Source organism: Condylura cristata, unplaced genomic scaffold, assembly GCF_000260355.1.
Source record: "Condylura cristata isolate star-nosed mole 26May11 unplaced genomic scaffold, ConCri1.0 scaffold00032, whole genome shotgun sequence".
In the NCBI taxonomy this organism is placed as follows: Eukaryota; Metazoa; Chordata; class Mammalia; order Eulipotyphla; family Talpidae; genus Condylura; species Condylura cristata.
In genome coordinates this window covers 8,070,062-8,083,998 of record NW_004567133.1, presented here as the reverse complement: position 1 = coordinate 8,083,998, position 13,937 = coordinate 8,070,062, and the positions used below count along the sequence as shown (strand labels likewise).

Genomic DNA, 13,937 nt, shown 5'->3' with positions numbered 1-13,937 from the left:
ATTGCTTCCCATTGTATGCTTGTCCAGCTGTGCACACACCTGAGGGGACACAGGAACAACTCAAGCAGCCTCAGTCCCAAACGCCTGTGCTCTGGCTGGCTGTCCCATCATGCCACAGGGAACAGCTATAAAGGCATTCTGTGGGCTGTCCTCAGTCAATTCAGTGCTTTCTCATGTGTATACCAGAATTCAAAATTAAGAAAATAAAAACTGGTTAAATGCTAATTTTGTGCAATATTGATGATTTACAAGGGACTCACTAGTTTCCAGTGACGCAATGGCATTTGCACGTTCGACTTAGGGAAACAGACTAACTTCACTTGTCACCTGGTCTAACCTAGATGAGAATGTTAAGAAGAGAACATCCTGGGAACCTTTGGAAAGAACCTGACATTTTCAGTGATTCTCCCACCCCGTAATCCCTCAAATGTAGGGGTGTTAAAACATGCAGAAAGTGTCTTCAGAAAGTAATATCTCATACCCCTTCACACCAAATTCCCGAGTCTATAGACAGGTAGACTCTATGCGTATTTGCCCACTCTGGTCTTTCAGCTATATATGATCATTTGTATATGAAACGTTCTGAGTCTGATCTGAACACGTTGTCTCCGGTGTAAACCAGAGCTCCAGAGAAAGAAGGGTAGACATATTGGTTTGTTTTCTAGGGAACCAAATTGAGACAGACTATACACAGATGTGCCTGTGACAACACTTTTCGCCTGCTCAAATGAACCACAGAACCCTCGCCCGGAGTCGCCGGTCCCTTTAAGAAGACTCGGTCTTCCCCGATGGCTCCAGCAGCGCCCGCAGCAAAAGGCAAACTTGCCTGGCTCATTGGTGGGAAGGGGAGAAACGCGGCGTAGGGTGGGAGCTGAGAGAGCGCCAGAGTGCGCTGCGGGCTTCTTTCCCCTTCCCCTTTCCTTAACCCTTCAGGGGGCGGAGGAACCGGGTCATGCTGCAGCGCCAAGGTGCTGAGGCGCTGACTGCCCTGGGTTTCCGAAACTTTGCGCGGAGCGTGGGCTTGACTAGGTAGAACCGAGCTGGCCTGGGAAGAGACGAGGAAGGGTCGGTGGCAGGGGAGGACCGACCCTCTAGTACCCCAGTCTCTAGCCTGGGCGCCAGAAAGGCGGGGGTGCAGCAACGGGAGTGGCGCTGTCCCTTCAGCACCACGGACTTACAGCCAGGCTTCAGGAAGGCGGAGGCGGGGCAACAGGCGGGGAGCTGTCTCTTCAGCACCGCGGACCTTTGCCCTCCAATGAAACCGCCCGCCCCCCGCCCCAGGACTCTGTCTTTTCTCCAGTTTGAGCGGGGGTGTCGCGAGCAGGCGGAGAGCTTTCCTGGGAGGCTGGGGAAGCAGTGAACACTCTTCTCAGCGGCTCGCCTCCCAGCAGTGCTATTTTTTGCCATCCGCCCTCACCCCCAGCACACGCGCTGGCACACACACGCACGCACGCGCGCGCGCACAGACACACACACACACAGACCTCTCTGGATTTCTTTGCCTTGAGTCTCCTGGGGCTGTGAGGAGCCAGGAGCATCTCAAAGCAAGCCCACAGCTCCAGGCTCCGGAGCCATGCCCTGCACAGACCCTCATCCTTACCACGCTCCTGAGGAATGAAAGGAACCCAGGGACCTTCAGAAGGCAGCAGTGATGTGGACCAACCCCCTGGAGCCTGCACCCTTCCGAGGGCCATAGGCGACCAGGGAACTGGAGAGAGCTCCAGACAGGAAATCCTAGCTTTCTCAAAGTCCCTGTGGATGCCGACAAAAGGAGACCAGAATTTTTGGAAGAGCCTGCCCTAGGTTGCCCAGCTGCAGAGTGATTTCCCCCTTCGGCATCAAACCTCCCCCTCCAACACCCATCCATCCAGAGTACCATGAAGAATTATGAGGATGTGTGACAGAGGTATCCAGATGTTGATCACCACTGTGGGAGCCTTCGCAGCTTTTAGTTTAATGACCATTGCAGTGGGCACGGACTACTGGTTATATTCCAGAGGTGTGTGCAGGACTAAATCTACAAGTGATAATGAAACCAGCAGGAAGAATGAAGAAGTAATGACCCATTCGGGACTGTGGAGGACCTGCTGCCTAGAAGGTATTTACAAATCCCTGTCAGTGACCCCAAATACTTCAGCTTCTGGTATTGTGATATCCCAGTGGCGTTTGGGGAAATGGAGGCAGTGATGGGAAAAGAGAAATAGTTCAAATTGTTGCTGAAAATGTGCAGATGTCAGATTGTTCCCAGCAGGACTAATGCTATGTGGGATGAAGGGTTGGGGCTTGTTGTTTTTGGAATAAGCTTCATGAGATGAGATTTTGTGGCACTCTGGGAAGATTCTGCAGTTGAGAAAAGTCTTCGAATTCAAAATCCCTAGGCATATTGTGAATTGTTTTGATGTTTGGCTTTACACAGGGTGTTTGGCTCTGATTAAATTACATCCCAGTGGGGGGGGGGGGGAAGGAGTGGAGAGGGAGAAAGAGAGAGAGAGAAGAGAATATAAGAGACCCTGACCTAGTCTGGATCACTCACTCAGCTAGTTCCTTATTTCTCAACGTTCTTACCAGTTCATTCTGAGTTTGGTCTAACTAGATTTTCACGAACTTCCTTTGCCTTCCAATTCCAGACTAACATATGTGACCTACACAAATACACATTTTAAGAAAACTTCTTTATTAATACATGCTTCACTGTTTTGGATGAAAACAAAAATGGAACCTTGGGATTTAGTATCCACCTGGCTTCCGTCTTAAATCATCCCCAAACCAAACAAATGTATTTCTATGACAATTACATAAAATTAATTCTTTAAGACTTACAGCTTTTCACTTCTAATAGAAAAATTGAGGATTCACCTTAAATTATAATGAAGAAATCAGATCAATTTTAGAAGGTAAATCTCTTGGGTAACCTGTATCACTACTAAACTCACTTCAGTACAACAGGAGTCACGCACAGCATCACTGGGCAATTCTTGGATGTCAGTGGGAGTAAACAGAAAGACAGAGAAGAAAACCAAAGCTCTTTAGTCTATGTGTCTCAGGGAAAGTCCTGGATTAGAGGGACAGAGGGTTTTTTTTTTTTTCAGTCTTCTGAAAATCTGTGAAGCTTGCAACAGTGATGGGCAAGAAAATCTGGGTTTCCTATATGTTCTCCTCTCCTGCCTGCCATTGGTTCCCCATGCCTGCATTCACACTGACTGGCATTTGCCAGGGCTTCTTGAGAACTTGCTTTTATGTAAATCACTTAGGAAATCATGCTATGACATCACTTGCTAGTGTAATATTGCATCATCCCCTGGCTTTCTTCCCATGTCCTGACACTCCGAATAAAGGCTCTCCTGAATGTAACACTACTACTGTTAATTCTGTTTCCAAAACAAATTTGCAACTGGTGGGAAGTCCAGGTAGGAAAGCACTATTGTAAATGCAACATTGATGACTATATGTGAAGTCAGAAGACCTGCATAATGCCGCAAACTACCTGTGTGACCTTGGCAGTGACATTTACCCACTCCAGGCCTCAGTTTGTTAATCTGGAAAATGATCAATTTGGAATAAGTGGTCATGAATTAGTACTATACCAAACTCTCACGTATCCAGTATATGAATGGAAGATCTAGAATTACTCTTTCCTAAGCATTGTCAAAAATCTAATATGTGTTACCATTTGTGATCAAGTATGGTAAAATTGTTTATTTTAGGGAAAATTCCATATTTCCTTTTCTTTTATCAACAACAAAGAATTGAATTCTATTTTGTAAAGCTGTGTTTGGTGGGTGTTTTGACTCTTACATGGTTCCAGGAATGGCATAAAAAATCTGAAACTCCTACCAAATGTACCATGTGTGGAGTCTATGTTTCTGTTATTTCTGACTCCTCTGTCCTCGGAACAAAGCCTTGGAATGCACAATTAAACACCATTTTTGCTTCCTGGCTAGGGCCTACAATACCTGAATCCTTAGAATGTCTCAACTGATGGTTTTTCTTTTCTCTAAATCATGTCCTACACCTACAGACTGTACAGGAGTGGACCCCACTCTGGCATTCTGGGGGTTTAGTGGGAGCAGTGAGTCTCTTAATCAAGAGGGAACTGGATGAATCTAAGATATGTTCTTGGGCAGGTTAATTCTTTAGAGAAAATTTGTTGTAGTATTCATGTAGTCAGCTATTTTAAAAACATATTTTGAAGGATTAAATATAGTAACATGCACAAACCTTAATGAATCACAATGAATTCTTAAATATGTGCATACCATATAACCAACTCCTCAGTGGGCCTAGCTGAAATCTGAAGCCAAGGTTTTTCTTCATGTACTGAATACAGCAAGCATTCAAGGTATTTGCAGGAGCCTCTCATTCTACATGGAAAGAGATGTAGTAAGTAAGTAACCCACCCTTCTCTGGAAAGAAGCTGGACAGCCATCTTTCATTCAGTATGTCTATCTACCCAGAGTCTCAACACCCCATTTTCTGGTCTTTTGAGTGTCAAACAACAACTGATAAGTCTTGTGGCTCAATTTTCTTAGATATAAAATTAGAGTCAGCTTCTCCATACTTTTTTAAGAGCCATAAGAGAATGTGGCTATTTTGTCCAAATGAAAAGAATACTCAAGTGGGACATGAGGACATGACAGCTGTCTGCAAATATCTGAAGGGCTGTCATATAGAAAAGAGATTTGAAATGTTCTGTGTAGCCTCAAGGGGGTAGAAGTAGGAGCTAGAGAAAAACAGGATTTACCTCAATATAAAAAACTATTCAATGTGGAATGGGAAGCTTTAAGAGGTGACATGTTCCCCACCACCAAAGGGATTCAAGAATCAGAAAACAACATCCATGTCTTTCAAACTTAGCTAATCATCAGAATCATATGGGAGAGCTTCAAAAACTAGATGATCAGATCCTTCAAATAAATTCTCTGCATCCATAATTCTGTGGTGGTTCATTAGAATCTGAATTTAGTCTTCCATGCAATTCAGAAGTGAAAGCCAACATGTCCTGAGTATTGACAATGAACTTGGCTATGTGTTAAGAATCGCATCACTTAAATAAGGGAAGAGGGATTTCTAGTTTTCATTTCTAGAGCTCACCATAATGCCGTTCATACTTTGCACTTACTATGGGCTAGGATGTTCTATGAATTTGAAAAAATTAACTCCTTCATCTTCAAAGGAGCTCAGTGGTCAAGATAGCATGAATGCCCTCCTTTCACAGATGAAGAAACTGAGGCCTGGAGACATTGTGTAACTTACCCAAGGTCACCTGTCTAAACTCAAAGGCTTACTTCTCCTAAGCCATGCTGTTTCTCAGAGCATTGCTATAAGCCTTAACACTCCAGTGCATAGGGAGCTACTGGTGCAGGCATGCACTTGTGAGAAGACCCAAGAATAGGGGGGTTTTCCATCCAGGAGTCCCAGTCCCAGGACTCCAAACCTGTGCATGCTGCACCTGCAAAGGTGCAGGAGCTCCCAGACAGGCACAAACTCAGAGGCAGCAAAGGACACACTTTGAATAAAGAAACAATCGACCTATGTAGCGACACCCACACTGGGAAGCCAGAATGAACGCCTGACTCACTATCTGGAAAGCATGCGTGGCATTCACAAAGTAGTGCCCCAGCCTGCCACGTGCTTTCAATGGCAGCGTGAGAATTTGAATGAGAGTGTCTTCAAGATGTGATTCTCATCAAGTAAACTCTCAAGGTCCTAATATAACCAAAGGGATGTATTTAGAGAGTGGAAAGACTGCTGGCCTAGTAGCAAAGAACCCTGAATACTAACTTCATTTCTGTTGTTAACACTCATGTGAACTGTGTGTGTTATTTTCCCACTTTAAGCCTCAGTTTACCTAATTCTAAAATAAGACTCCCGAGATTAAGAAATAACAAATCCAGTTGGATTAGACAGAAGCATTTCAACTTTATGGAGAAGCAGGAATACCAGTGCACTGGAGAATATATACAGCAACTGAAACTTGGTTTCAGTGTGGGGCAAGAGAGAATGGTGGGGACTGTGAGGAGTTGGAAGTAAAGCCACAGCTAGGGGCAAATGCTACTTAACATGAGTTGATTTTTACCCTGGAGAAATGTATATCAATTTTCTCCCAATAATCCAAGTGTTTAAGAGCCAGATGTGAAAGCTTTGGCTTTTAAAATATGGGCAACTAATTCAATTTTTTAAGAACATGGTGCTAGTCAAGCCAAACAGAACTTGTAAGTGAATTTGCCAGTTTTGAACTCTGGAAATGATCTAAAAGTCCCTTTCATCCAGATTTCTGATATTTCCATCTTTGATTCCTGAGTTTCTCTTCATTAGTCAGTCATCACTTTTCAATTCATTTTCTAAAAATGCCTACTAAGAAAAGAAAACCCATTTAGGATTTTAGCAGAGGGAACTTGAAATTATGGGAAAGAGGTTCAATAAACTGCTATTTCTACTACAGATGGGTCTGGATGACATCAAACATCTGCCTGGAAACTGAAAAAAATTAGCCAGTCATTAGAAGTTCCCCCTTATTTCCAAATCTCCAGATGGTTGGCTTTTCAGCCAGATGGGGTTCCAGCTTTATTTATGTGTTTATAAGCCTTTGGGGAAGATGCAAAGATATGGTTAAGGACAAAGGTGGGAGAAGGACATGCATTTATGGAGTATTTCCTGTATGCCCTGCCCTGTGCTAGGTGTGTTCACATACTTTTATCTCTCCCATCTTCCCTCAGTAGATGGGAGATTGGGATTAACAAGGACTGGGATTGTTGTCTGTTGGGGGCACTGATCTAGCCGTCAAGCTGAGAAGCATCACCACGTAGTCGCTCTTCTTCGTCTAGTCCCAGAGCTCACCACCGCCTTTCCCCTTCTGCACTGTGCTGACTCTACCAAGACTCTTTCCTCCCTACTCCTGACCTGCTTTGTGTTCCCCTCGGTGTAGTCTTCTTCCTTATCCCCAAAGCTCAAGGAAGATAGAAGAGAGAAGAGGGATGGAGACTTCAGGCAGAACAGGGGTGAGGGACCATGGCTGTTGAGGGGAGCAGATCAGGGTTGGGGAGGTGACAGAAGCTGAGATGTGAATCTGTGAAGCAGTCAGCCCAGACCTGTCTGGAGAGCTGCCCTGATTGCTAAAATGCTGAAATACTTCTCTCCCTGTTGGGAAACAGCACGTGGCCCTGCTTCCCTACCAACACCCCTCCTCACGCCCACCGCCACACCACCTGGAATCCTGCCTGGAAGCTTCCAGGCATCCATAAGGGCCAGCAAGTAAAGGGCTAAGCCCTAATTGGGCGGTGACCCTCTTGTCTTTGCTTCAGCCTGTGGAAGCTTCACTCTGATAGACTTGTCTAACGCCCTGCTGGTGATTTAAGTTTTTAAATCCTACTCCTGCTTGTATCATCTTTGGTGGAAAGGACCTAGGCCACTTCTTCCTTCTTCAGTCACAGTCCTCTAGCATCTGACTCTAGATTCCAGTGTGCATTCATATCAGCACAGGGAACAAATATGGGTTATGAACACGTCATGAAAAAAAAATATCCAACAAGAAATCAGGCAGGAAGATGACTGTGTCTTTGTAAGGTTCTCATAGAGCAGTGTCTAACAAGCTTGCCCAAGGAATTAGCTGGTTCTCTGGAGGAATGTAACTTGGTTTGATTTAGCTTTTATTATATATTTGGGTCCATTTGTAGTTAGATGTTTACTAACAGACAACTTAGGAAGATGCACCTAATTTTTTGTTCAGTAGAGGTAAAAATGATTCATCTTCTTTAGCAGCGATAACCTCAATTATTGTGGATTTATTGCCTTCCCTCTACAACATTAATCAGTTTTATGTCTAATTTAACCACTTTATTTCAGAATTTCTTTTTTATGGAAAAAAAATAGCATCCTCCTTGGAACCAACTTTGTCTTTCTGCTGGCTCCTTCATTGAGGTGCTGAACTAAACTTGACAGAAGTTCACTGTGAATTTTAGGAGAATTATGTTTTTAACAGCTTGAAAATTATACTTTGACATCTGGAAGTACCCACCCCCATGAGGTTAAAGAGAAGCCCCCAGAACTCCAAGGTTATTTCCCTTCCCCCCCCCACACATGATACTGACAGAATGCACTTTTTCAGTAGAAAAGCAAATGGAATTTTAATAATTTATGCAAGATCATAGAGAATATTGGATAAAGGTAGGGTATTTTGGGTCAGGTAGACCCTTCTAATTATGGTTGAGAGACCTTGGAAGTTGCTTAACCTCTGAGTATAAATGTCTTAACCTAAAAAAAGGGGAAAATAAAGGTTGCAAGCTGTTTCTGTTTTAATTATTCTTGGGGTTCCTTCATTCCTTTATACCTCTAAATCTAAACCATATGTTGAGCCTTAGTTCTTTATTCATTCACTTAGACAATATCCATTTGCTAAGACAACTAATAAATTGGCTCTCCTATCCTGCTATTCTCCTCCCTTCCCATACTTTCAGTTCCTTGCTGAGTCACCTGTGGCTCCCAGAAGAATCACTCATAAAGTTGAAGGTACCTAGGGAAAAAAGAAACTGGCATCTCATTCCTGGATTGGACTCTAGCTTACACAGCAAAACCACTCAACCACTTCAGCAAGGGAGTTGAGGGGAAACACCTAGACTGAAAGAGGGGATGGCAAGTGGATATCCTGTTTGGAAGTGGGGGGTCAGTAGAGTGGGTCTGGTGGTAGATATCTGAGTTTGAGTCATTTCAGCATCCTTACCATGAGCATAGACTTGGCCAGGGATGCAAGATGATTGTAAGAGGTTGCCCTGCACAGGGATGCCCTGCACAGGCCTAAGGGTCAGCCCACAATCTACCCCTGAAACCATGCACCTTGGTCTAGAATGGAGCTCATCCCTGAGAAGAGGGCCTTAAAAAGCATTCACAGGATTCTCTATGGCTTACAGCAGGTCCCACAGAATGAAGCTATGAGTTGCCAGAGATAGGAGTGAAGCTGGAAGGGAGAAGACTGGACCAGACTTGGATATCTCACATTGGAAGGAGGTTGCAAAGCCCCACAGGATCCTCTAGTCACCACTGCATATTCCTCCAGACGACAGTCCCCACACAACTTATGCCATGCTCAGATCCCTGACTGTCAGTGTTACATGGAACAGCAGCTAACACTGAGCAATTAAGGTTTGCAACCTCACCCAGCTAAGTGAGGTGATATTTTGGCCTTTTAAAACTTCCTGCTCTCTGCCACAACAAACAGGAAGTGCTTGAATCTAAAAGAGGAAGGAACAAGGATGCAGCTTTGCAATTAGATATGCATTTGGGAACTTCTTTCCTCTTACAGCTTCCTTGGAAGTTGGAACAGTAGAAAGTTATGAAATCTGCCCAAAATATCACCCAGGAAATGAGGGATTAGATATAACACAGTTGAATCAAATAATTACATGTTTATGCCCCACTAAGTCAAGACTCATCAATAAATAAGCTATCGTCATGGTTTTTTTTTTCCTCTGAAATTTGAGAATTTGAAAGTTCAGTAATGCACACCTATCACTGGGTTTGGCAAGCTCTGGTCCATGGGACAATTTGGCCCATTATCTATTTTTGTATGATCCACAAAGCTAAGACTATTTTGTACATTTTCTTTTAAGATTTATTTATTTATGCATACAGAACTGGAGTACAAGCAAGAGGTGCAGGAGAGGATTCACCAGAGACAGAGTGGGGAGCAGAACAGGCAGGTTGACTGAAATACACTGCTGAGGGGAACAGCGGGCATATCAGCAGAGATCTGCTGTGTCATGTGGATCAGCTCCCTGGCCAGGGATCAAACTCATGCTGCAGTGGCTGCAATCGCTTCATGGTGCTGTGCTTTAACCAGTATAATTCATCAAGAAGAACAGAACTAACCCAATCAAAAAATGGACAGAAATGTTATTGTGTGACTTTGGACTTGACAGAACTGAGCCATGAGGATAAGATGGAGCAGGCAAGCCTCACTCCATCCATTTAACCTTTTAACCCGAATGTTACAGGAAATACTGCAAAATAGCTTATTGTCATTTGAAAACTCTATATCTACTACATTTCCCTGAACCAGAAGCAAAGAATCCCTACTGAACACAGAAAGGTGCTTAACAAGCATTAAGTTTGTTGCTTGAAGGTAGGTAATTCAATCACCTTGAGCTTGTCCTAGTGATTCCATCCTAAGAATCACTATTCTGCTCTCCGGTGTTTGTAAGCTACTTTAAAAATAATTTATCCTATAGTCCCAACACAGTTGTTGGTGATTCAGCAGCCCAAAGTTTGAAGAAGTGTGATTGCACAGTCTTGAAATTCTGACTGTTATTTGTCCATCCCTTCCTTTCCATTTTTTCCCTCAAAGATTGTCCAGAGGAGTTCAAGCCACATCGTTAAAAATTCCCTTAATACGGACCCTCCCTGGTGGCACAGTGGGTTAAAGCACAGCACTAAGAAGCTTAAGCCACTTCCGCATGAGTTAGAACCCCCCTCTGTCCTGGAGGAGATCCACATGGCGCGGCAGACCTCTCCTGACCCGCCCGCTGCTCCCCTCAGCAGTGTACTTCGATGATCTGCTTGTTCTGCTCCTCACTCTGTCTCTGGTGAATCCTCTCACCCTCCGCATCTCTGGCCTATACCCCAGTTCTATATGAATAAATAAATAAATCTTTAAAAAAATTTCCCTTAATACTTGGATGCAAACTTGGAAAAAGAAAATACTTGTAGGGCATAGTGTGCACTGGCCCAGCAAGCACCATTTCCATTTCTTGTGCTTAAGATCCTCTCTATATCTGGTTACCTGCATTTATAGAGTGGAATTTCCACTTCTCTGGATTAGACAGCATATGCACTTCAGCACCATGGATAGCTGCCGGGGGGGAATAATAATAATGACCAACCTTTTGGATTAAAGTGATTCAACAAAGCCTGGGTAACTGCTAAGGTGTCTTCCTTAAAATTCAACTGTCACCTGTGGAAATTGCTCTTGCATAGAGCAGCTCATATTCATGCATATTTTCAACAAATCATTTTGACCCTTTGCAAATTACAGGACAGCACAGCCAATTAGCTATTTATCAGCTTAAAATGCCTTAAAATACGTTCTACTAAGTCAGTCCTGGTTTTTCAAAATATGACTTTTCACCAAAGACAAACCTGACTTGCAATCAAAATGCTCTGAGTGTTTGGAGAAAAGGTAAAAAGATCAAATCAAGAGGCAATGATGTTAATCTGAGTCAAAGGGCTGCCGCCCGGCATGATAATCACACTTTTCTGCTTTTCTCACTCTGGGCTGAGTGAGTGCTTAGCTCCCAAGTACAAGGGAGATGAGAGGACTGGGTTCCAAGAGACAATAAAGTCTGAGCCCAGGAAAGTTGAGCCTGCTCCCCTCTCCCGAGATGATTTTCCCTGGGGTTATTTGACATCTGTAGCCAGAAGGAATGGGGACTATTCCCCATGGGCTTTTGCCAAACTGCCCTAAAGCAGAAAGATGGGGTGGGAGGCTGTAAAGAGGATAGCCAATGTAGGCTTCACTGAGAAAGTGGCATTTACCCATAATATGAAGAGGTGGAGGAGCCAGGCTAGGTGGCCACCGGAGGGAAGAGCACAGCTGAGCGGAGGAACAGCAGTGCAAAGGCCCAGAGGCAGGGCTGTGCTGGGGAGTGGAGGTGAGGTGTGTGCTGACGAGGTGGAGCAAGGGAGCCAGCTGATGGTACTGGAGGGCAAATGGTGCAAGGGCGCGAGGGAAGTTGTAAGAGCTTTGACTTCGCCTGTGAAGGAGCCCAAAGGCTTCAGAGTATTTCAAGTGCAGAATCGACAGGTTGAGTTTGCCCTGTCTGCGTCATTGGCTGCCAGATAGAGGAACATTTTGTCCTGTGGATTTGCTTCCCACCTGCAGGATTTCGGTTCCAACTTTAAAGATTTTGCTTCCCTTTGCCCTCGCCTAAGACTAGGTAAGGTGAAATCGCATCTCTTCAGCACTGTTTTGCTCTTTGCCTGAAGACAAACCTTTGGTCCTCATTGTTGTCAGCGTATATCTGTCCTTGTGGAAGATGGGGTAAAAAGTGGCAACGATGGTGGGAGTTTCTAAAGCTTACTGAATCTTGAAGCTCTTAGAGCCCTTGTTCCCACAGGGTATCCCCTTTTGAACCAACAGATCTTCACCCTTCACCAGCTCCAGCTGGCGTCCTCCTGTGCATGTCTCCTCTGCCAGAGATCCAATGGGAGGTGTGAAGTGAAGGGTTTGCATTTGGGGTTCTCTGCTTTCTAAGATGTATTAAGTGTCTGCTCTGTGCTAGACACTGCACCAGCATCTGAGGTTTCGATAGAACAAAGCAGACCTCTCCTGTCTTTGGTGAATTCACAGTCATGCAGGGACGGAGGCATGCTGGTAAAGAGCAGGGTGCTCCTGGAGCACTGAGGAGAGTGTCCTGGAGTTATGGGGCGGGGGGTGTCTGATCACAGACAGGTTTTCGTAGGGGGCTCATATATCCCTAAGGTGCCTGACCTACATGCAACAGGTTCTTCTTTAATATTCATGCATATAAGAACTGGGGTATAAGTCAGAGGTAGGGGGCTGGTCAGGGTGGTGAGAGGATTCACTAGAAACAGAGTGGGGAGCAGTGGGCAGGTCAGGAGAGGTCTGCTGCACCATGTGTGTCAGCTTCAGGACAGGGGATCGAATTCTCACTGAAGCAGCTGCAGCCAGTTTAGCAGTGCGGTGCTTTAACCCGTTGTGCCCCTAGGGAAGGCCCCCTGATAGGTTCTTAAAATACACCTCTGAACACACTAGGAGACTGCAGTAGAGTACCAGGAGACTGACTTCTATTAGGGGCTGGAGGTGAAGGGGGACCTGCAGTGGGCCCTCACCCTGCCCACCCCCCACCCCCCGCCGGTATTATTCTGGAGCAGAGGGGAGTGAGGACAGGACGGTAGCCTCCCTCTAGAAGGCTGGGAGGACAAATCGAATAACTACTAGTCTCTCTTTTAAAACAGTTTGGAAAATCTTAAGTAATCCGAGGTATCTGATTTTTCTCATGTTCCTTTGTGTGCACATTTTTTCCTCTTGTGTCTCCCCCCACACACCATGTACACACACACACACACACAAATTGTAACTTATTTTTTCTTGGTTAGGTAACATTGGTTTACATCACTGTATCTGATTTAGGGGAATAGGTTCGTCTCTTCAGGGGTACGCTACCACACCACCCCCACAAGGTATCCTCAGTCCTCTACCGTAGACTACTGGGGTCCCCCCTCCCTTTCCTTCCTATGCACCACTCACCCCTTCTAGTAGTCTCAATTCTGGAGTTGTATTTCTAGGGTTTGTTTTGGTTTAGTTTGATCTGTTTATATATATTAATATTAATGGAATTATCCTGTGTTTGTCTTTCTCCTTCTGAATTATTTGGCTTAGCGTCATCCCCTCCCGTTCCATCCATGTTGTCACAGGTGGCAAGATTTCATTTCTCTTTATAGCTGATTAGTATTCCATTGTATTCTTTATCCACACATCTTTCATTAGGTTCTTAGATTGTTTCTGTAACTTGATTATTGTAAATCATGCTGCATAGAACATAGTACAAATATCCCTTCAAGTTTGTATTCTTTGGATAAATGTCAATGAGTAGAATTGCTGGATCATATGGTAGGTCTATTTACTATTTTGAGGAACCTCCATACCTTTTTCCAAAGAGACTGAACCAATTTACGTTCCCACCAACAGTGTAAGAGTGTTCCTTTTTCTCTACATCCTTGCTAGCACTTCTTGTTTCTGGTTTTTATATGGTCCATTCTCACAGGTGTAAAATTGTATCTCACTGTGGTTTTGATTTGCATTTCCCTGATGATAAATGATGATGAACATATTTTCTTTTGCCTATCGACTATCTATGTGTCTTCTTTGGGGAACCACAGAAGTTTCCTGAATAGCAAAGCAATCTGAAAAAAAAAAAAAAGTGTTA

At 44.3% G+C, this 13,937-nt stretch overlaps 1 protein-coding gene across 1 annotated transcript in view; it reads left to right on the top strand.

The window, feature by feature from the left end:
- The first annotated feature begins 710 nt into the window (after positions 1-710).
- CACNG3 (calcium channel, voltage-dependent, gamma subunit 3) overlaps positions 711-13,937 on the top strand; it is a 74,709-nt gene continuing 61,482 nt past the window's right edge. Inside the window, exon 1 of the mRNA XM_004692059.2 lies at positions 711-2,098. Coding sequence (XP_004692116.1) covers positions 1,888-2,098 — 211 coding nt within the window. The 5' untranslated portion in view covers positions 711-1,887. The remainder of the gene's footprint in view (positions 2,099-13,937) is intronic.